Genomic DNA, 24,309 nt, shown 5'->3' with positions numbered 1-24,309 from the left:
TCCCTAGTCAGGGAACTAAGATCCCATATGCCACAACTAAGATGTGGTGCAGCCAAATAAATCCATTAAATAAATAAAAATAATAAAAAAAAATAATGTCCCCAGATAGTGACAAATGTTCCCTGGGGGGCAAAATTGCCCTATGTTGAGAAGCACGAGTCTAGGCTAGACCACCCACACATCACCTCCCACTTGCACTGCTCTAATAACCCTGGTCTCCACCATGGAATATTACTCAGCCGTTAAAAAGAATTCATTTGAATCAGTTCTAATGAGCTGGATGAAACTGGAGCCCATTATACAGAGTGAAGTAAGCCAGAAAGATAAAGAACATTACAGCATACTAACACATATATATGGAATTTAGAAAGATGATAATGATAACCCTATATGCAAAACAGAAAAAGAGACTCAGATGTACAGAACAGACTTTTGGACTCTGTGGGAGAAGGCGAGGGTGGGATGTTTCGAGAGAACAGCATGTATATTATCTATAGTGAAACAGATCACCAGCTCAGGTTGGGTACATGAGACAAGTGCTCGGGCCTGGTGCACTGGGAAGACCCAGAGGAATCGGGTGGAGAGGGAGGTGGGAGGGGGGATCGGGATGGGGAATACATGTAACTCCATGGCTGATTCATGTCAATGTATGACAAAACCCACTGCAATGTTGTGAAGTAATTAGCCTCCAACTAATAAAAATAAATGAAAAAAAAAAATAACCCTGGTCTCCCTGCCTCTAGGTCTCTTGACATTCTAGGTCTCATTGACATTCTACATTGACAGAGTGATCCGTTAAAAGGATGTCCTCTCATGTTAGCTCCCTGGTCAGAATCTCCTAATGGCTTCCCAATATACTGTGAACAAAATTCGTCTGAGTAAAAGTCAAACCCCTTACTGCATCTCAAGGTCCTCCCTGAGCTGGCCCCTGCAAGAGCTCTGGCCTCATTTCTCACTTGAATCTCTTACTCTGCTCCAGTCATACTGGCCTCTTTGCTTTTCCTAGAAAAGGCTGAGCTGCTGCCACCCGTGGTCTTTTCTCCTGCCACGCCCTCTGCTAGCACGTTCTTCCCCAGACACGTGCGTCCTCACCCTCTCATCTCACTGTGGTCTCTGCTTAGCTGCCACCTTCTTTGCTTTCCCATGAAACGCAGGATTGCTCTCTATCCACCTAGCTGGCTTAGTTTCTCTTCACAGCATTTCTGACTGACATCATATACCCATTTATTTGCTATCTCTCCTTCATTAGACTGTAAGTTCTATAACAGTAGAGACTTTGTACATTTTGGTTATTTTAGAATTCCCAGTGTCAAGAACAGTTACTGGCAAATAGCAAGCACCCAAATAAATATTCATTAAATATATAAATCAGTCAATCAGTGAGATTTTCAGATCAGCCCACCACACTATAGGAAGGGGATTGTATAGTTCAGTCTAGAGCAAACAAAATATATTTCTGCAAGAACTGGTTAGGAGCATTGCTAGAATGTTGAAATGTGGAGTATTTGAGCATGTCGCTCAGGGACCTATTTTCATAAGGTTCCCTGAAGCCTCCCAGAGGGAAAAGGAGATTGGGTTCACAGGCTCATGGAATACTGGGAAACTCCAACGAAAGAGCTAAAACTGTTATTCCAATCTGAGAAGAGAGGGTTGGACAGCTGGCATAAGACTTACTTGAGGTGGGACAGGAGCAAAAGACATGTTCTGAGCAAAAGACAGTTTTCAACTGTCTATCGTGATCTGGTCCCTAGAGCAACTTTTGAAGGTATTTCAGTGGAGATGGTTAAGTCTAGTCTCAGTGGAGTTGAAAAAATTTTTAACTGCTGGTGTAAAGGGAAAATATGACTGTTACCTCTGAGAGAAGGCAGCAGGAAGCCTGAGCAGTGCATCCCGCACAAGAGATGAGGGACAGGCAAGGAGCCAGTGACCTTCAGAGAATGGCTTTAAAATAAGCAGGCAGAGTAACAGACACCGGCATGGAACCCAGGAGCTAAGGCAGCACCCACTGAACTCACAGAAAACAGCAGCATCTGAGGACTGACGCCCACCACGAATGCCCTGAGAAAGATATTTCTAAGGCCCTGCGCATTCAGGGAACACGGCTAGGCAAGCAAACATTCAGTGCTCCCTCACACTGGCCAAGCCAGGGGAGTCCTGGGGAAATCTGCAGCTGAGAAACTAGAAACCCAAATTATGCTTGGCGAAGCCACTTGTCTTCCAGTGGATGACACTTGCCAAACTTCAACTCTGTTATTTGAACTGTAGTTTGTGGTCTTCTGGTCATTCCGAGAATATATGGACCCCTGAGGCTACTGTGATCAAAGAGAAGATCCATTTATGGATGTGGTGTGGGCTCCATGACCCTGCTCCTCCCCTCAATCACATCCAGGGTGGGCCAAGGGCCCCTGCCCCTGAGAGACTGCCTGGGTCCCTCCCCACGGAAGTGCCACCTCTTCCTACAGTCTGAGGCCATCACGACTGACTTGGCTAAACTGCCCTCCCAGGGCTAGAGGCAGATCTTACAACTATGTTAGGACAGCCTCTTAGCAAGAATATCCACTGGGAATTCTAAAGTGTGGTGCCACATAATTAATAGCTAACAATTATTGAGTGCCTACTGTATGCCAGGTCTTTGCTCCCTGCTTTATATGTGCTGGTGCTCAGTTGCTAAGTTGTGTCTGACTCTTTGCGACCTCATGGACTGTAGCCCACCAAGCTCTTGGGAAAATCCCCTGAAGGAAGAAATGGCAACCCACTCCAGTATTCTTGCCTGAAAAATCCCATGGACCTGCTTTATACATATTATGTCATTTAATCCAAATCATTCTTGTGGGGTGGGTATTACTGTTATTATGCTTTTTATTTTAGAGATGAGGGAGTCAAGATGCAGAGAGCTCAGATAAGTTTCCAGAGATTTCATAGTAGGGATGAGGGTGATGTCTTAATCACTGTCCTACAATATCATCTCTGCTTGGAGTGGCTGGTCTGTCTTTCCTAAAAAAGCATCCTGTTTCATGCTTCACAGTGAAGAGATAGCTCAGAAGTTAGGAGAACAGAGATGGGATCTCTGGCTGAAGTATCAGAAAGGTTGCTGCTGCTGGTAAAGTGCAGGTAATGATGCAAGCAGTTCTCAGAAGACACGAAAGTTCCCTGTTGTGAGGAGCCAAGAGAAGTGCCACACAGATGCCCCTTCAAATAAAGGCTTAGTGTTCAGATGTTAGTTCCTTCAGGGTTTTCTTTAGCTGCAGAAAACTCTTGGTCAACACCTTCTTCCCAAGCTGGCAACATCCAGTAACTGACAGTGACAGGAAGAATCACCATCCGGTCATTTTGGACCATTTATACCCAGTGCAGGACACCTCTAATTGGCTGGAGCTCTGCCTCGCCTGAGTTGCAGTCTGACTTCTCTTTCTGTGCAATCCTCCTCTTTCTGCCTCCCTTCCACTCAGCACTCCCTTGCACCCCAGACTCTGTCTGTGCCTCTGCTCCTTAAGACCCTGACTGTGACACCTATGTCCCAGGATCAGCGAGCTCCTGGCTGTCTTCCGTGGAAGGGCAGATGGTCAGAGTGCACCCTGGTTATCCAGAGACGACAACTGGTCTCTCTATGGGAAAGGCTAATTCTGCTTCCCAATGTTTTCTATACCATGATCTGCAAGAGGGTATTCTATTTGAGCAGCTTATTGAGGGAAATGAAGGAAGTTGCTTGGGGTGACTGGCCCAGAGTCTAACTCATTCTCTAGGTTGAGGGTATCCCTGTAACCTATCCTGTACACTAGTTGGAAAGATCCAGGCCAAGTCAAAAATCATAGTGCTCTAAAGAGGGTGGCACATACATATACACTCACTAACTGGGCTTGATTATGTGGCCTAAAGACTTAATTGTAAAAGGCAAATTTAGAAAACTTTTTTGTTTTGATTGTGCCACATGGCCTGAACCTGTGATCCCCAATGGACTGCCAGGGAAGTTCAAAACTTTTGATAGAAAAATATCTTTATGACTTCAAGTTAGGGAAGGATTTCTTAAATAAAACATACAAAAGAGCAAACGAAAAGGCAGAAGACTGATAACTGTACCTTCGTAAAAATTAAGAACTTTTATTTGTCAAAAGACATCACGAAAAAACTAAAAAGACAAACCATAAACTGTGAGAGATATTAGCAACAATATAATAATAATATAGCAAAGCATTCATATTCAGAATACAGACAAAGAATTCCACAACTCAATAGGAAAATGTCAAGCAATTCAGTAGAAAAATGAGCAAAAGACATGAACAGGCATTTCGCAGAAACAGAAATAGTCATAAATATATAAAAAGATACTTAACCTTATTAGTAACCAGGGAAATACAAATATCCTTCAACAGGGAAAAATGAACCAGGTACTCATAGCAACACAGATGCATTTTAAAAACCAAGTGGTAGTGAACAAAGCAAATTACAGAATAAATATTTGCTTCCAAGTATAAATATGCACTTGATTCCATTTCCAAAACCAGGAAAAACTAAATGCATAAGGACAAAACTATAAAAAAGAACAAGTAAATAGTCAACACAACATTCAGGATATATTGTGGAGGAAGCAGGAAGTGCATGGAGGGTCATTAAAGACACTGATAACGTTCTGTTTCAGAGTTGGCAATTCCCTAGCCATATACAGTTCACCACCTTCTTTTATACAGCCTATGAACTGAGATATTCGTGCATTATTTTTAGATGGTGTTGAACATTTTTTTAAAATAATATTTTGTGACATTTGAGAATTATATGAAATTCAAAATTTCAGGGTCCATAAAGAAAGTTTTACTGGAACAGAGCCACACAAGGCTGTTTTTTACAGATGGTCCGTCTCTATCTCTTTTTACCCTCCCCTCCCACCATACACAGCCAACTGGAATATAATTTTCCTATTGGAATATAATTTTCCATGAATTTCTTGTGTTTCTGCATGTCTTATGAGCAGAGGCACTCACTGCTGTCCTTCTGGACTATCTGTTCAGGGATATTTGCATAATAAACAGGCTAAGAAGATACGGATAGTGTTTCCCTCCAGAGCAAGGCAGGCGCCCATTATAAATCTTTCAAGTTCTCTAATCTCAGGGCTCCTTTTTGGTAATACAACCCACTGTGCAAGCATGTACCATATGGAGCTCTCTACATCACCCTGTGCAAATTGGGGCCCAGAGAACCAGGACAAGAAAATGCTGATCCTTGGGCTATAGCTATTTGTGTGAGTAATAAACTCTCCTTTGTTTCTGACAGAAGTTTTGGGTCTTTCACCAGCATCCGTATCATACCATTCACAGTTCTTGACACCCCCGCCTCCCATTTTACAGATGAGAAATCTGAGATCCAGAGAAGGGAAGGGGCTAGCCTAAGGTCACTGTACTGAAGAGCAGCAGTGCTAACAAGAGGTCTCATTTCCCTGACGCCCAGCCCAGTGCTCACTCCTTGCCTCCAGGCAGTATTTCAGGACCCCTGCAGGCCTCCAAAGGACATTAGGACACTCCCTTCTTCCCTTGGGCCTTACCTTTCACGTTGCATTTGAAGGTTTGACTGACCACTCCAGTATTATTTGCCTTTTCTGCTGGCCATTGATACACGTAGATTGTGGTTCTGGAAGACCCGGCATCAAGTACAATTCCATACTGAATAAAAGGGGGACGGACAGTTAATTACAGGCTCAGCCTCTCTGAGGACCCCTTTTCCCAGAGAACCCCAAGAGTTTAACCCACACTGCTTCCTTTATATAGAACCTGACCAAAAAGAAAAAACTATCTTCTCCAAACCAACTTTGTTTCTGTAGACTGGAGGGAGGGGTGGGGAGGAGATGGGTCAGGTGTTCCAGGCCACAGTTCTCAGCCTTGGTTCACAGTGGAATCACTTAGGGAGCTTTTGAAGCTCCCAATGCCAAGGCTACACCCGAGACTCATTAAATCAGAATCTCTGTCAATCATCCCAGGCACAAACAGTTCTTAAAGCTCCCATGGTGATTCCAAAATGCAGCTAAGGTTAAAGATGAGTACCCCAAGGATTGTGCATGCAAAGACAATCTCCTGGTTTCTCTTCATCCAGATTCTGCAGGGTGGAAGTGGGGGAGGTCAGAAGCCACCTGGGTCTCAGGAGGAAAATGAATAGTCAGTCACCTGCTACTGTTTCTCCTCCAAACTTACAAGACTATCCGCCTGGGAGTAAGCAGCCAATAGGAAACCATGGAAGGAAGTTCTTAAGGAGGAAAAAACCAAAATACAAAAGATTGTTGATATATCATCTCACTTTGGTGACTCATGTGTGGAAGAATGGACAGGAGGGTCCTGCCAGCCGTATCACCCAGCTTGAGGCAGTTACCAGAGAGCTTTGCTTGAAGGTGTGGCCCAGCCCAGGCCCTGGACCAGGCCTGCCCAAGACAGAGCATGCAGTAGCAGCCAACGGGCACGGGAATGAGTTATGCTGACCTAGGTCAGTATCTGGTTGGGCTGGAGTCAGCCCAGGGCATCAGAGGCTTCTGGGTGGCAGATTTTCCCCAATTCCTCTGCCACTGAGTTAGCCTAGCGTGTCTCAGAGAGGAAGATGACGTTGGGTTCTGGAGGCAGGTCAAATCGGATGGATTCCTACTTTTCCGATATTGTGTAAGAGACCTAAGCTCTCTGGATTCCATCATCTCCAGACAACTTCCTTTCGGAAGTAAATAGGAGACCATCTGCCTGATGCTTACTGGCTGTTCAATAAATTCAGGCTACACAGAAAAACTAGTAAGCAAAATAAATAAAATTACAAAGCAAGAAAAAGAGGAAAGAAAAGTGAATAACACTCCTCAAACCCAACTACTGTTTTAACACCTTGTTATATATCTTTTCCAGTGGTCTTCTGTGCATAAACTACATATACACCTATGTTTCATATGTTTTTAAATCAACACAGGATTATACTACACAGAAGCTTCTCCAGTGCTCTTTTCTTACTAGAAAAGTATATCAAGAACATCTCTCCCTATCAGTAAAAATACTGACATCGTGATTTTTAAGACATTCATCACATTGACTGTGAGACGTACAGTAATTCATTTATCCAATCCCCTGATTCTAAACTTTCTGCCATGAACACTTGCTTCATTTGAAATAGGAGCAAATAAAAAAGTGTTACTCCAGCTCCTCCATTCTATTAAGATTTAGAACACGCTGTGTACACTGGTATTTTAACTTGAACAGCCTCTTCAACCTGGCTGTTCAGTCTGATGACGTGTGTTGTTTGGGATCTTGACATGACACCCCTCTATGGTGAACAAGGGAGGCATTGTTCACAATCTGTTCCAGGCAGAGGCTCCCCATGAGATTAAAGCACAGGTTGAAACTGAAGGAAATCAGGCACTCCAGAGGTCTGAGCCTCCGTGTCAGTGCTTTCTTTCCTTCTCTCTGCTACCAGCCTGCTCACTACCCCTCCACCGGCCCCTCCAGGCCAGGTACTGATAAGAGAGCCAGCATGAGAAGGCGACCACTCCACAGGATACCATACTGTCTATTCCCAAATCTTCTTTATTCCAACTCTTCATGAAGAATGCTTAGGGTTCCTGGGCCAAGATCAGAAAGAAAGAAGAATGTTCACTTTCATTTGTAACTCCAGAAAAATGGGATTTAGTTTTCACCACAGTGGGTGCAGCCAGAGACTTTGCTCTGAGATTTGCAGGAGAAATGGCGGCCCCTTGGGTACCTGCTGATGTACTGACAGGGGCAGCCTCCAGGCCCAGGGCTACTTCTCACTAACACAATCCATCCCCACCCCACCATCTTTCACTGGCATTTTCAAAAGTGGAAAAATTGGTCTTTAACCAGTTTTCAGAGTTCATTTGCCTAGATCAGTGCAACTCAATGTGGTTCCATGGAGGAAGGTATAAGAGGAGAATGAATTTCATTCACTTCAATGAAGTGGGTGATGTTTGGGTGAAAAGCAGCAAGGCACCCTCTGTTTAATGCACTGTCAGAAAAAAACACATGGCCTGATGCAGAACTGAAGACACACTCAGTGGGTCAACTGAAAAGAAACAGTCTTCCATATTAACCCATGGTTATGGACTGTGTGAGCGTCTAGGAAAAGCAGAAGCAAAGATCACATGATCAGCTTTCTTAGATGTGTTTATCATCATCATCATTACTCTTAATATAATAATAAGAATAGGGATAGTAATGAACATTTGCTGAACCCTTATAATATGCCAGGCATTACAGAAAGGGCCTTAATGTTGCATTTATAAGGCAGGTGTTATCATCCTCTCCACTTGACAGATGGGAAAACTGAGGCTCCAAGAGGCAAAATTAGCCAAGGTCACAGACTTGGGATCAAGCTGGGGTCTGACTCTCAAACCTGTACTCACAGCCCCTATACTTTCACTGAGTTCCAAGAAAAACAAGTCTTTTTTAAAATGTATTTTTAATTGAAGGATAATTGCTTTACAATATTGTATTGGTTTCTGCCATACGTCAGCATGAATCACCCATAGGTATATATATGTCCTATCCCTCTTGAACCTCCTTCCCACCTCCCACCCCATCCTGCCTCTCTAGGTTGTCACAGAGCCCCAGTTTTAATTCCCTGAGTCATACAGCAAGTTCCCACTGGATATCTATTTTATACATGATAGTTATGTTTCCATGCTACCCTCTCCTTCCCACTCTGTTCACAAATCTGCTCTCTATGTCTGTGTCTATTTGCTGCTCTACAAATAGGTTCGTCAGCACCATCTTTCCAGATTCCATATAGATGCATTAATAGATGATATTTGTTGAAGAAAAACAAGTCTTAACACGGTGACTGATTAGTAAGAAAGTGCCTGGTATGGTATGGCAGACTTTGTTCAGACAAAAGACCCTTGAAAGCAAACTCTTAGTTAAGTGGTATGCAGGTCTGGGTGGAGAGGAGAATGACCAATGTGAATAAGGAGCCAGGGCTTTCTAGAAAGGAATAAACCAATTACCCAACTCTTGTTTTCCAAGAGGTAAACCCGGGTCGGCCACAGGGTACCTGATACTCAGGTTGATGACTGAGAATGGATGAGGGTTAGAAGGAAATGGTTTTAACACAGCCCGGTCCAGTTGTTGTGCTTTGGAGAGTTGTGTGACCCAACCTGGGCTCTAATGTGACCTGAGCAGGTCATGGCAGAAAAGCAGTGTCCCTGAAACCTGGGACTCTGCATGCCCTTCTTCTCCAGTGATGCCATGTGGGTGCAAGCGGCAGTGGCAGTGGCACTGGAATATTGATCAGATGGGATTGAGAGGCTTCAGGGCTTCCAAGCAACTGTGAGGGGATTGGGAAGGTAAAACCTCAAGAGGAAGATATCAGACTTAATGATAATAAAGTGGCAGGGTAGGTGAAAAACAAAGGCAACGTTGTCATGTGTATTCCTCAAGCTGATAGAGCAGGTCAAACCAGTAACAGTGAAAAAGGGACTGGGGATATTTCTATTGCTGCCTAAGTTTTAGATCCACTCTATGAGATCAGTCCTGAGTGTTCATTGGAAGGACTGATGTTGAAGCTGAAACTCCAATACTTTGGCCACCTGATGCGAAGAGCTAACTCATTTGAAAAGACCCTGATGCTGGGAAAGATTGAGGGCAGGAGGAGAAGGGAATGACAGAAGATGAGATGGTTAGATGGCATCACTGATTCAATGGACATGAGTTTGAGTAAAATCTGGGAGTTGGTGATGGAAAGGGAGGCCTGGTGTGCCTCAGTCCATGGGGTCGCAAAGAGTTGGACACGACTGAGCGACTGAACTGAACTTAATAGAACACTCAGATAAAACAAGGTCAGGTGGGCCAACATTGGATTTAATAGCTAGAAATCTTGACCTCTCATGTCTTGAGGAACATTCCAGGGCTCCCTATATAGGCAGACCACCATGGAGCTGGCCCCTCAGAACCACCAGCTCCATACAAAGACAAGATAAGGCAAGGCATGAGAACACAGACAGTGAAAAATTTATATATTTTTTCATTTTTTTTAATATTCACTGCCTCCACTTCCACACTGCCCTTCCCACCCCCAGCACACATTGCACAACAGAAGGACAGGTGTCTGGACAGCCTGAGAAAAGCTGCATGTGAAGGGCCCCCTTCCAAGCTGTCATTCCACTCCACTTCAGCTGGCCCACAACATCTGTCTTTTCTCACACCTAACTCTCTCAGTGAAACAGGATGAGCCCCTGAGCCAATATTCCAATGTCATAGAATTCATTCTTCTATAGCTGGGGATGAAGAAATTAAAAATCCTCTCTCTGAACTGTGTCTGCTAATGAGGATATACAGACCGATCCTTCCAAACTCTTGCCTTAGGCCACTGTTCTCTGCTTTTTTCTTCCTTCTATGCCAATTATGTTACTTCTAATCTGTGTAATCACAGGAAGCTATCTGTCCTTTCTGTTCCTCTGTTTTCTTGTTTTCAAAGTGGGAATGAAAATAATCTACCTACGGGGTGACGGTCACTGAGGGTTCCCCACCCACAAGCTCTCAGACCTCACCCCTGTGATGTCCAGTTATGTACTTTCTACCTGCCTGAAGGCTGTCTCCATTGGCCTAGCCTACCTGAGCTCACAATATGCCAGAAATACTAGAGAGCTTATGTCTCCCAGGGAGCAGCCCTCAACCGATGACAAATGGAAGCTGGTGTGTAAATACGTCCTGGACTCAGATGAGGCAGGTGTTCTGTATGCCCATGATAGATTTCATCCCTGAGGTGAGTTCCACACTGGTTCCCAGCTGCCCACAGTGGTAACCTGCTGGGTATCAGCCCCGCCATTGACTGCCTTCCCTTCTGTCTCACTTCCACCCCCCCCCACCCCCCACCCCCGCCCAGTGCTTCCTGGGGTCACCCCCAGAAGACCGTCTTGCACAGGCATCTTTGACTAGGGAAACCGCTCTGACACAGTGGAACTAAACATGTGTGGTCTCCTTCCACAGCACCTCCACACTGCTCTGGACCCACTTTTCCCTCCTCAGTTTACTCTTCAGTTCTTCTAATTCCTCCATGTCCCTCCGGTTTGAACTTACCTCTCATCTCCCCAAACAACTGTCTTAACCAGCCCATCCCTCACATTTGAAGGGCCCAAGAGCCCCTTTTGTACAAAGGAAGACTTCTGCCCTGTCCTGCCCCACCGCCTGTCTTCTTCTCATCCACAGGCAAATCCACAGTGTGAACAGCCTCATGCACTGGATGCTGACTGTAGTAGGTGGGCTAGCTCAGACTATAGACCATGCCCATGCTCTGTCTACTCCCCCTGCAAGCTGCTGCCCTTTGCCACCCCTCAGGTCAGTGTGAGGTCTGCTCTCAGGGGAAGGCCCACACAGACCCTGGATTCTGGGGTCCCCAGCATGTTCTAGAAGGGGAAGCATGGCTCTTGGTGGGCACATTCCCTTGTCCCATGGAGAGGTGTGCCTGGAGTGCAGCTAGAGCCGGTTCCTTTGATTTATGGGGTCTGAGGGCGGTACTGGGCTTCCCAGGTGGCGCTAGTGGTAAAGAACCTGCCTGCCAGTGCAGGAGATGTAAGAGACGTGGGTTCGATCTCTGGGTTGGGAAGATCCCCTGAAGGAGGAAATGGAACCCCTCACCAGTATTCTTGCCTGGGAAATCCCACAGACATAGGAGCCTGGCGGGGTATGGCCCATAGGGCCGCAGAGTCAGACACGACTGAAGCGGCTGAGCATGCATGCACAGGGTGGTACTAGGGTCTAAGAATGGACTTGCCCTCCAAGTCTCTCCTGCGATTCAGCACCTTCCTGTCTCTGTGCCCGTCCTCCCCTCCTCCCCTCCTGTGCAAAGGAGGACATGTTTTCCTATCAGAGGCCAGTATCTCCTCCTGGGCTCCCTATTTAGAACTTAGGATCAAGGAACAGTTGGAAGGAAATGAAGAGAGCCCTGGCAGTGGGCAGAGGAATGTTCAGGTTTCAGGTTCTGGTCCCACCATCCACTGAGCAAGCCTTTGTTTCCTCACTTGCAAAATGGTGGTGACAGGGCTTGTCCATCTTCCGTAGCTGGCACAAGATTTCAGTGAGATTATTCAGTGAAAAATGCTCACTCAACTCACTGGCAATTTACAAAGAGTAAGGAGATGGTATTTCCTCTAGTTGCACTCCTGATTTTATACAGTTTATAGAGGAAGGCAGTGCCTGGAGCTTGGGAAAACAGCTTCTCTAGGCCTTAGCTAATGTCTTTGGACAGCCAGATAATTTGTTTTCCTCTCACCACTGGACAGCTGCACGAGGCTTTTATTTTTCTTTTTTTATTCATGTTATTCATGGGAGGCTGAGATTCTTAAGTAAAGTATAAAAGAACAAAATTCCATTATCTCGAAAAGATTTTAGGAAATTCTCTGGCAGTCCAGTGGTTAGGACTCGGCATTCTTACTGCTGGGCCCCTGGGCTGGATCCCTAGTTGGGGAAGTAAGATCCCACAAGCTTCTTTTTGCAGCCAGAAAAAAATTTAATTAATTAATTTAAAGGCAGGCAGACAGAAAGAAACAGATTTTCCTCTACTCCTTTAGCAAAGTGGACTCTGGATGGTAGATCAAACTCAACCACAGAGTCAAGGCAAAAACTGTTCTTTTTATCTTTTAAAAACCTCTATATCAAATATAGCCTATTAACAGTCCCTAACAGCAGGAAGATATAGAAAAGGCCCAAGGTCAAAGATAAATACTAAATGAGATTCAAATAACATGGTTCCTGTGGCCCTCCATCTAAGAGTGGTTTTCATAGCTTTTTAAAGAGTCATAAGAAGAGAAAAAGAAAAGAAGATATGCAATAGAGACTATAAATGGTTCTCAAAACCTAAAATATGTACTGTCTGGCTCTTTACGGAGGAAGTTGGCTAACTTCTACTCAAAATAATTGAAGGGCTCACTGATTACCTTCACCTTTCATTTGACATTCCCTCAGGGGATCACCTCCTGTCACCCTTACAAAGGCAGATGGTGCGTACAATTCTGTCTACCAGAGTCCATCCATTGGGGGATGGTTTTGTCAAGGCTGACAGGGGTCTCTGGAACTTAGCATGAGGTCTGGAGTAATTTTGGTGGGGGGAGGAGTCAGAGGGATCATGGCATACTTCTAGACTCAAGAGAGGTAGCACAGCACAGATCAAGGAGACTTTTCAGGTCCTTGATTTTGTTTACCCAGGCTAGGCCAGAAGAAGAGCCTGGGTCTCCTGGTCTCTGCTCATGAGCAAGGTTGGGGCATCTGGGGAGACTGACAAGCTGGTAAATCTTTGGTGAAAGTGAAGGTGAAGTCGCTCAGTCGTGCCCAACTCTTTGCGACCCCAGGGACACCATGCTCCTCCATCCATGGGATTTTCTAGGCAAGAGTACTGGAGTGGGTTGCCATTTCCTTCTCCAGGAGATCTTCCTGACCCAGGGATCAAACCCAGGTCTCCTGCATTGCAGGCAGATGCTTTACCGTCTGAGCCACCAGGGAAGTTGGCAACAAAGTCTGCTTTGGTTCCAGCAGTCAGGAGTCAAAGCAAGACCACATCATCCCAGGAGAAGGTGTCACCACTACCAGTCTGTCACCTCAAACACCACAAACCTAGCATGTCCAGTCTTTCTCCTTGGGTCTTACCCCACCTTTCCCTGGCTCCAGCTGGAGGTGAGGAAGGGCAAGAATTTTCTTCTCTTCTAACTCATAGCTTGAGAGTCATTGATACCAGAGCCCATTTCTTCCCTTCAGTGCCAACCCCTTCACACCTACCTTTGGTCCTGGAAAGAGGACCTCTTTCTGGTGTGTCTGGATGAGTGTGATAGCCATAAACACCACAATGCTCAAAAACAAGACCACCAAGGCGATGATGGCTGGAGTTCGGGAGAGGACCTTGAGGCCTAAAATGAGGAAGCCCAGAAGACACATGAGGGGGAATCAGGAACAGGGCTCTGCCCTTCTTCGTAGAATCTGTGAATCTGGTGCTTAACTGGGTACTTAGCTGCATGCATAAGTCACTTCCTCTGGCTTTTTTGATACCCAAACATTTAGAACTACAACTGGGCTCAGATACCCATTTGAGTATCTTTCCTCCAAAGAGTGGACTAAAACAGCGTTTGCAAGGAGGGTGTGCGTGGTCTAGCTCTCTGGTATTTCCCAAAGTGTGTTATGCATATTACTGGTTGAGATGATTTCCAATAACATTTATTTCAATGTATATTTGAAAATTATGAGTTTTCTATTAAGGCAGGTGATACAATATTTCATTAAAAAATAATCTCAGATAAATAAGAAGAAATTTCTATTGTATTTCAGATACAATCAATGATTATAAAGTTTAGTACATGGTGACATTGTCAAACAAATGGTAATGTGTCTGAATTCCTAAGATGTGTGGGTGTCCAGTAAGAATTCAACCTCAGTCATTTTCCCTGTGTCTATAGTAAAGACATAGACATCTTTACAAATGAAGAGTAACTAGACCCCAGTCCACATGTTCCCTCCCAAAGGGGTCATGTAATCTCTGGTATTTATATTTTATATTTTAATTATAACATGTAAATGCAAAACAAAAAAAATGTAGCATATGAGTTGTCTTAAACTAAATATAGCCTCTAAGTAAATATAATTATATAATTATATGCATTGTATGATAATATACAATGTATCATAATGGACTATTTTTACTTACTAAATTTAAGCTAATATTTCCTAAGTAGATGATTGTGAGCAAATATTTACTTGGGTCTTAACGTACCAGTGTGGGCTAATGAAAATTTAATAAATAAAGTAGCAAATATATTTATTTAAAAAAAAAGAAAAGAAGGAAAGAAGCTTTTTGAAATGACCCCATTTATGTTATGCTCTAAAACAGGTGGGTGATAGAAATCAGAACAGTGATGGCACAGGGGTTTGGGGCAGGGTTTTGGCATTTCTAGAGAAATGAAAATGCTCTTATATCTAAATAGGATTGTGGGGTATATGAGTTTGTACATTTTTCAAAATTTATCAAATTTTCCAAAATCCTTTGGAAAAAAACTAAAAATCACAGCAAACCAGCTCCTTTAGATACAATTTCCCTTAAAAAATATTCTTATAAATTGTCCATTTTCTAAAAACATAATCCTTCCAGAAGGCAAGAATACCAGATTTAGGGACACAACTTAAGATCTCTCCATTTCACTATATATTAAAGCAGTGAAAGTTGCTCAGTCGTGTTAGACCCAGGTCTCCCACGTTGCAGGCAGCTTCCTTACCGTCTGAGCCAGGGAAGCCCAAGAATACTGGAGTGGGTAGCCTACCCCTTCTCCAGGGGGTCTTCCTGACCCAGGAATCGAACTGGGGTCTCCTGCATTTACCAGCATAAAGAATACACCTGCAGTCTAGGAGACCGGAGTTCGATCCCTGGGTCGCAAGATCACTTGGAGAAGGAAATGACAACCCACTCCAGTATTCTTGCCTGGGAAATCCCTTGGACAAAGGAGCTTGGTGGACTACAGTCCATGTGGTCGCAAAGAGTAGGACACAACTGAGCGACTACACCACCACCACCACCACCACTACCTATCACTATATATAACTTGTACCTAATTTTTTTAAAGAAAAAAAGACATTAGAGTAAAATATTGACTAAATAATAGTCTTGTTAGAACTATTACAGCATAAACATAAGTGGTGACACTCAAATGGCTGAACTATGATAAACACTAGCATAATAAGAAGATCACTGAATTCAGAGAATCCAAATATGTCTCACCAACTGAATATTTAAATTAATTAAAAGTAAATAAAATTTAAAAGTACAGTTTCTCAGTTGCACTAGCCATTTTCTAAGTGTTAAATAATCAAAAGTGGCTATCATATTGGACAGTGTAATTACAGAACATCTCTACCATCACAGAAAGTTCTATTGAACAGCAATGGGGTAGAACCTGCCCTATTCTGGAACATCTACTTTTAGATCATCATAAGCTATTCTTTACTACTCCATTATTTCTAGGAGATATTTTCTTGGAAGAAAAAAAAGAGCATGTATTTAATACCATATAGAGTCAGATTCAACCTCAATATCCAGTCACATCACAGTGCTCATTACTTGGGGAGGTCAGTCATGCAGTGGATCTCAATATCTCAGAAGAGCCAACTCTTAACTTACCTCACCTGATTTCCCTGCAGTATAAATACTGCCACAGACACATCCTGATGTCCAAGGTGCCTTAATTCTCCTACCTTGTCACTGGGAGTGAACTGGAGGGGAATTTGTCAAAATGTATCAAAATTGCAAATGTGTATACTATCTGCCTCATAATCCCACTTCTGGGAATCTGTTCCACAGAACTGGTCCCAAGTGTGTTAAACGACTTGTACACCAGGTTACTCACTGCGGAATCGTTTGTCATAGCAGCTGGAGGGAGGCCAGCCACTGTGGTGTTAGCCTTCAGAGCCTCTGGAGGGGTCTTGCCTCACTTTTCTGTGATTCCAGATCAAAGGGTATGACCCAGACAGAAACCAGTTTATCCACAGAGGCAAACTTTTGCATCAACTGTTAAACAGTGCACACGCCAGGTCAGTTATATACAAGACAAGGTAGACATTTAATCTGCCAAGTTAAACTTGTCCTTTGGAAGGAATGTAACAAGTTAGTCTGCATGTGTGATGTTACAGTATATGTGTTAAACTATCAAAGTGTTTTGAATACCAGTGTAGGAGTACCACTAAAGAACATCTGTCCATGGGGCAGAACTGGGGGTGATACGTAAGCAGTCTCCTGACCACAGCCACGAGCCTAGCCTCCTAAGTCCTCTGTGCTTCAGCAGTTTTCAGGTAAAAAGCTGTGATTACTTTAAGCAAAGCCTTGCTCTAGCAGAAAAGCCTGTCGTAGACCAAAATGGACTAGACCAGGTCTCATTCATTTAGGGAACTGCAGCCTAGAGCTGTGCTGTCATTAGGGCTGGACGAACACTGTAATTACCAGGTGACTCCCAACAGTGGAGAGGCCAGACCCTTCTAGGCTTCCACACAGAGCAACTGCAAAATGTGCTCCAGAGGCAGGCAGGCAGGCAGGCAGGCAGGACAAGCTCAGAAGTGTGTGTGTGTGTGTGTGCAAATTCTACGCATGTGCCTGCAGTAAAAGGTGGTAACAACACTGACCATGGGGGTGGGGTGGGGCGGAGGGAGGGGAGGGAAGAGGGGAGGGAAGAGGGGAGGGGGAAGGGATGCTGTAGGCACCAGGCCAGCAGCAACTTGGATGGAAAGAGAGACAAGCTCCAAGTACTTTACAGTTCATCACAAAATCAACAATATTCTAAAGCAGACCTTACACACAGCTGGGTAAGGGAAACCACAAGGGCCAAATTAATGGATTATGCAAACCGGAAAAACCGTTTAAGCGAAACAAGCATGCTAGTCCTTGTTTTGTGTGGCTTTGAGGAAAAGAATTACTTTATGCGGGTGGCGAAAGCCCGGTGACGACTAAGTCTCCCACCAAAGAGGTTAAACCGTCATTTGCTGGGGACGTGGATGAAAGAGCCTGCGGGCTGAAGCTGGGATCCTTGGGTGATGTGACAGAATCATACTCGCTGCCTGCTGAGTGATACCGACCTGCTTGCTCACAAGGTTGGCGGGTCAGCACCGTGAACATCTCTCCTTCCAGCTGCAGGTGAGAGAACACAGAATGACGGCGCGAACTTGGTCCCTGACTTAAGAAGTTCCGAAAACTTGCACCGCGTTAAAGCACAAACCCACTTCACTTCTTCCAAAGGAAAGCCTGCTGGGGGCCAGGTGAACCTAGAACTTCCCAGGCAGACCCAAAGCTGGGCTTATATTCTAGAGTCATCTCTCGCCAACCCCCACCTCCCCCCATTCAAAAAGGAAGAACAGACTTGCTGAAATTTTAAATTCAAAAAATTTTCGAAGAAGTCAAGCTTCTCCTGCAGATTTTCCCACCTGTACACACCTCCTGGGGCAGAACAAATCTTCCAACCTATTATCAACATTCACAGTCTGAGGCAGGGCTTTTTTCTCAAAGCACGCCAGCAAGGGAGGTTTCTTTGTGTGTTCGCGGCTCGCGAGCCCGAGGTCGCTCTTTCAAGATCCAGGACGAGTATCTGTCGCTGCTGACTGGCGACCATTGCAAGAGGATGTCGGGCCCCCAGCATCCAGCGCCCCAGGATCTAGGAGGCCCCACTCTGGACTGAATCCCCACAGAGTCAAGGCATCCAAGCTCCCGGCGCTCCTCTGGACCCGAAGAAGCGCTCGGTTAAAGACGCGTCCACCTCTCCGGGGGCCGCATGGATCACCTCCCCACGGCCCGAGGACGTGGGGCCCGCGTACTAATGTCCCTCCCTCCGGCCCCCTGAGGAATTCGATTCCGTTTCCTTCCCTCCCAGATTTTCAGCCCCACGAAGCTTCCCACTCCTTCTGCAGCGGCTCAGACGCGGGGTCCAGTCCTCACCTGTGCGCAGACGACCGGAGGAAGGCGACTGGCGCTGCCGCAGTGCCCGCCGGCAGCCAGAGCTCCAGGGGCTCCTGCGGGGGTGGGGCGGAGGCGGGGGCAGGGCGGGGCTTCCGTGTCCTGGGCCCGCCCCCTGGTCCTGGCCAAGCACCTCTTCACCTTCCCTCTTCTAGTTCACCGTCATGCGGAGTGGGGGCGGGGAGGTTTGGGAACCGCAGCGGGGCCTTGGCTCTTCACTAGCGATCCCGACAGGGCCTACCTGGGAAAAGTGGGGCTGGGGTGATGTCTTCTAACTGCTGCCCTCTTTGATGTCAAGGCCAAGAGCCTTTTGACTTAACTGTTGCTTTCCTCCACTGTTACCCCAAGCCTTAGTGGAGGGGAAGTGGGGTCAGGGCAGGGCAGAGACTAGGCACTCTGTGGGTGTGCACTGGTGCTCCATCTTTCCGTGACGTCGAGGACACCTGTAAACACCTGTAATGGTGGGGGTGAGACAAATAAGCAGACTGGTCCCTGGGTCACTTGGAGCAGGAGGGCAAAGTAATACAGAGTCTTTCCCTCTCAGATAGTTTAGCAGAACTGCCTTCACTCTGCCCAGGGACATTCTTACTAGTTACTGAGCAATGCTGTCCCTCACTGCATTTTATAGGCCAAAATTCAGTCCAAGCATTTCTTGGAAGAGGCCAAATAGGAAAAGTGACCAAAATGCAGCCATTCACATGCTCCAGGAGTCTGTTTTTAATGCACCAGTAGGTAGCCTTGTGGCCCCTCTGAGTGACCCTGCGGGACTCTTGGAATGATCCCAGCAAGATGCATAAGCAGGTTTCTGTTGAGTCATCCCTCTTTGTGGCTCCTGAATTTTTGAAAGGAATTGCTGAGACCTCGACTATGTCCTTGGGAGCTAGGTCCTGTGCACCACTAGTGTTCTGTCCTGTGCAGGTAGGGCCAAACCCTTCATGAGACGAAAGGGCCTTCAGAGAACAGTACCCCTGCTTTTTGAGACCTTTGAGCCCAAAGAGGAGGGTCCCAAGCTGGGTGTGTGTATGTGGGTGCACAAAGACACACAAGCATGCAAGCGCACCAGTCATTTACCCTAAGTCTGATGGTCATGGACTGTTGAACAGGATTTGTACAGAGTCTAGAGTGGGGCATTCAGTAAATACTTGCTGATTTGCAAGGCTTCTTTTCATTGAACGCTGTGTGTCAATGAAACACAAGGCTTAGGACTGAAAGATGAAGGACTCTGCACCTAGGGGGTCATAAATCCACAAGCAGCTGCTGATGCTGCACCTAGACCTGGGGTCAACACTGGCTCGAAGGGATGAATAGCTGACTTTAACATCCCCTAGGGTTTCCCAGCAGCTGAGAAGAGTGTCCTGGGCCTAAAACTTTGATATCTTTAAATTAGACTTTTTAAACTGAGCAGTAGCAAAGCTAAAACTATCTGTGAATGACTATTGTCAAAAAGAACACAAGAACAAATGTTGGTGAGGATGTGGCGAAAGGGGAACCCTCATACATTGTTGATAGGAATGTAAACTGGTGCAGCTACTATGGAAAACAGTATGGAGGTTCTTCAAAAAAACTAAAAATAAAGCTACCATAAGATCTAGCAGTTCCCCTAAGTTGGAAAAGATACATGCACCCCAATGTTCAGAGCAGCACTATTTATAATAACCAAGATATGGAAGCTACCTCGGTGTCCATCAGCACGTGAATGGTTAAGGAAACTGTCTGTGATGTGTATGTGTGTGTGTATGATATTACCCATAAAAAGAACAAAATTTTGCCATTTGCAACAACATGGATGCACTTGGAGGGCAATGTGGTTAGTGAAATAAGACAGAGAGAAACAAAGTACTGTTTGATATCACTTGTATATGAAATCTAAAAATACAACAAACAAATGAATATAACAACAGCACCAAAAAAGATCTATGATACTCCATGTTGGAGAAGCTGTGGGGGAAACAGGCTTTTTTGAAGCTTCTGGGGTGTGACATGCCCTGGTTTTCTTTCCACCTCCTAGAAGCTTTTTGCTAGTTTGTGCTCTTCTCCCAGGAGTTTCTCAACAAGTAGTCCTGGGCCCTCTTTTCTCCTCACTCTGTACTCTCTTCCTAGGTAATCTCATCCATGCCCACAACTTCTCTTCTATTCACAAAAGCCCCTCCAATACATGTCTCCTGCTCAGGATTCCCCCCTTGAGCTGTAGACTTAGAGAACTGGCTTTTGACTTCTTTGAATGTCTTAAAAGGCATCTCAGTTTATGAGGCTTCAAGCTGAATTCCTTATCTTCTTCCACCAGATCATCACCTCCCCAAGATTTTCTCATTTCAGTGGAAGCCACTCCCACTCATCCACTTGGGCAAGCCAGCAACCTGAGGGTTATCTTAGATGATCTTCCCCTCATTCCTCATAATCAGCCACTAATTACTGTGGATATTAACCTTTTAATTATCTCTGCAATATGTACTCTTATCTTCACCACCACCACAGTCTGAGCAAGGGTTTCCCGGTCTTTGGCTGTATTTGTATTTCAGGCCAAATAATCCTTTGTTGTGGGGGCAGCTCTCTGTATCATGATTTAGTAACATCCCTGATCTTTACCTGCTAAATGCCAGTGACATCCCTCCACACATAGTGGAACAACCAAAAATGTCTTTAGACATTGCCAAGTGTTTTCTGAGCGGTAAAATTTCTCAATTTGAGAACCACTGGTCTAAGCTACCATTGTCTCTCTCCTGGACATGAGCAGTGGTCTCACTTTCTTCCTTTCTGATCCATTTTCCCATTGCTACCACCCTCCTCTTTCCAAAAGACAAATCTCACTGTGTCAGCCCTGACCTTAACAGACAATTCTGTGCTATCCATTTCTCAACTGATACAGACTCAAATCCTCAATATAACCTAGAAGGTCCTGCTCTGTCTGGTCCCAACCTTCCTTTCTCTGCCTCTTTTAGTCTCATCCTTCTTCTTACTTTATGCCCCGAGGGCATGCCAGCTTTCTTTCAGTTTTTTAAATTTGTTGATTTGGCTGTACCAGGTCTTAGTTGTGGCATACGGGATCTTTAGTTGCAGTGTACAAACGTTTAGTTGTGGCATGTGGGATCTAGTTCCCTGCCCAGGGATTGAACCTGGGCCCCCTGCATTGGGAATATAGAGTCTTAGCCATTGGCCCACCAGGGAAGTCTCCAGTTTTTCAAATATATTTCCTCCTGCCATAGGCCAGTTGCACATCATTTCCTTTGCCTTTGCCTAAGGGACAGGGTGGTGTCTGCCTCTTCTTTTACTTTTCCCTAACTGACTCTGGTTTATACTTTCATTCTCAGCTCAGTCACAGCCACCCTTGAGTTACATGCTCCCTCAGTGGGCTTTTCTTCCTTTCAGCTATGATTTCATTACGGCAGTTGTGGAGCAAGTGATACCTGTTGCCTCCCACCAGGAGCAGCAGTACCAGGGTGTCAACCCACTGCATGGTTTGCAGGTGTCAGGGTTGCCAAGAAAGAACTTACACAGGCTCTGGATGGGAACAACACTTCCCCCCGTAAAGAGACAGAGCAAGAGCAGCTTCAGCAGCCAGCATCCATCCCCTGTGGCCAGCGGGTCTCACCCCACAGCCCAGAGTAAGACAGGGAGACGGTGCGTGAACCCCTTTTCTGCTGCAGGTGAAGCACACCCACCCAAACCCCTGTGGGTTTGAAATTCAAAAAGTTGGGGACATGCCTAAGGGCCGATGAGCCACATGCTCAAGCGGAACCAAAAAGCACGCATCAAACCTGGAGCAGGGGAAGATGTCCCAAAGCAGAGAAGTATGGCTGGTACAGGCTGTAGGGCTTTTTCTCTCCTCGTAAGGAAGTGTTCCAGGCCCAGGGCAACCCTTCTAGGCAGGAGGCAGGAAGCTGCATGTGACTGCCTTTCCCAACAATGATTTCTGATGAGTCTGTCCCTGCCTACTAGGTGGCAAATCCCATGCAAGTAAAAACCATGCTGTTTTTACTTACCATGGTATTCTTAATATCTACCACAGTCAAGCAGCTAGTAAGTTCTCAATAAATATAAGTCAAATGGACACGATGCTGTCTTACAAATGGAGGATATTAACCCTTTGACTATCTTCTATGACACATACTTTCCCCCAGTTTTCCATTTAAGACTCAGCATTTTTACAAGCTACTGCTGTCTTTCTGACTGCATGTTGCAGCTTGAAGTCTTTGAGTTGAACAAAGCATATCTAATTGGAGATAGTTCAGTGTTGCTCATAGACCAGAGGGACAACTGGGTTATCCAAAGGAGTGTTAAACTGATACTTAGGAAACCCGACTTCTTAGTCTCAGCTCTAATTACCAGCAGGTACATGACCCTGAACACATCTCTAGACTTCTTGGATCCTCAGGTTGTTGGTTTTTTGTTTTTTTTAACCTGTGAAATGGAGACAGTAGTTAGCATCTGTGTATGATTCCATTTTTTTTTTTTTTTGATTCCATTATTTTTGAAAGCTTAAGGCTAGAGATATACATCATTATTGGATGAGAATGGTTGGAATTTGGAGGGAGACTAGAGATGACCAGGAGTAAAGGTCTAATAATGGAGCCTCAGGGTGGAAGCCAGATTGCCAGAAGTCATGAAGAGTGGTTAAGGAGGAAGGGGAGCAGGTGTGTGCGTGTGAGCATATGCCCCAGATGACCTTAAGTCCTGCTCTCCTCTAAAGCAGTCCTCGCCTTCACTGTGTGAACCAAACTTAAATCCCACTGAAATTCATCACCTCATGTTTCTTAATGTTCTGTTGCTACTCTAATGAATTAAGTAAAGCAAAAGAAGCAAACAGTTTTTCTCTGAACTTATGGTATGTAACATTTCTATGTGGATGATTTAGAGCATATATATATACACATATATGGAGTTGGAGTTGTTGTGAGGAATTGGCTCATGTGTTTATGAAGGCTGAGAAGTCCCAGGATCTGCTGTTTTTGACAAGCTAGAAACCCAGGAGAACCAATGCTGTACAAGCCTGAGGCTGAAGGCCTGAGAACCAGGAGAGCTGATGGTGTAATTTCAACGTTTCAGTTTGAGTCCATGCGTGAAGCTAGGAGAAGACTAATGTCCCAGCTCTAAGACAGTCAGGCAGAAAGTACACTGTCCCCATTCTGCCAGTATTTGTTTAACCAGCTGAACATTTTAAGATCCAGTCAAGCTAACACATAAAATTAACCATTATGAAATCTAATTGCCTCTTCTTGAATTTTATGATTCTGGTCCCAGATCCAAGACTTGCCTGGGTGGTATCATATAGGGCAAGTCATGCCTTGCATTAAGTGTTCTGGGCTAGAAAAACCTCGTTCCAACATGCTTTTGTGGAAGATATTCAGGAAGATTGACAAATGTGCTTTGGGACAATGGCTCTATAGAGTCTCATTTATAAAGGAGAAAAGCAATTTAGAACCAGATGGGTGAAATTAAAACTTAAGATCAGTGCGTGATTCCAGGTGATGTAGAGGCTCAGAAGATGAATAAATCCTTCTGCTGTGGTAGCTCACTGTGAGTCTCCAACCTCCTACACCTACTCTAGTGCCAGACCTCTCTGAATGCCCCAGCTTTCATGCAACACCTTATACCCCTTTGACCCTTCTTTTTTGACTCATAAGCCCACTCAGTGGATCAGCCCAGTATATTCCACCTCATAATTGCCTCCACGCCACTTCTATTTTCCATTCATTTAAAAAATTTGACTTAGTGGCCTCGTGTTCCAAGCACTGTTCTAGTACCAGGTCTGGGCAGGAAATGAGTGACTCCTGGGGGATTGAGTTCACTCCTGTCCTTCACCCTCTCATTCCAGCTGTCTTATCACTGGTTTAGACTTTTTCACAGCCTCCAAGGATCTGCCCCACCTTCCCCTCTTAC

At 45.1% G+C, this 24,309-nt stretch overlaps 1 protein-coding gene across 5 annotated transcripts in view; it reads right to left on the bottom strand.

Annotated features, from left to right (window-relative positions):
* The window catches only part of ENTPD3 (ectonucleoside triphosphate diphosphohydrolase 3), a 34,459-nt gene extending 15,839 nt beyond the window's left edge, over nt 1–18,620 (bottom strand). The window contains exons 1-4 of one of the 5 annotated variants that reach the window (XM_020894562.2): nt 18,415–18,620; nt 17,562–17,613; nt 13,734–13,861; nt 5,534–5,651 (exon numbers count right to left, since the gene is read on the bottom strand). In XM_020894562.2, coding sequence (XP_020750221.2) covers nt 5,534–5,651; nt 13,734–13,861; nt 17,562–17,601 — 286 coding nt within the window. In that variant the 5' untranslated portion in view covers nt 17,602–17,613; nt 18,415–18,620. Of the gene's footprint in view, nt 1–5,533; nt 5,652–13,733; nt 13,862–16,342; nt 16,474–17,402; nt 17,514–17,561; nt 17,614–17,916; nt 18,348–18,414 lie in introns of those variants that run through there. The other 4 variants (XM_070455466.1, XM_070455463.1, XM_070455464.1 and 1 more) reach the window with 4 other exon arrangements.
* Nucleotides 18,621–24,309: the final 5,689 nt, after the last annotated feature.

The sequence above is a fragment of the Odocoileus virginianus genome, chromosome 26 (assembly GCF_023699985.2).
Source record: "Odocoileus virginianus isolate 20LAN1187 ecotype Illinois chromosome 26, Ovbor_1.2, whole genome shotgun sequence".
NCBI classification, from domain to species: domain Eukaryota; kingdom Metazoa; phylum Chordata; class Mammalia; order Artiodactyla; family Cervidae; genus Odocoileus; species Odocoileus virginianus.
Note: the sequence above shows the minus strand (reverse complement) of the source record. Positions and strands in the feature narration are given on the sequence as shown.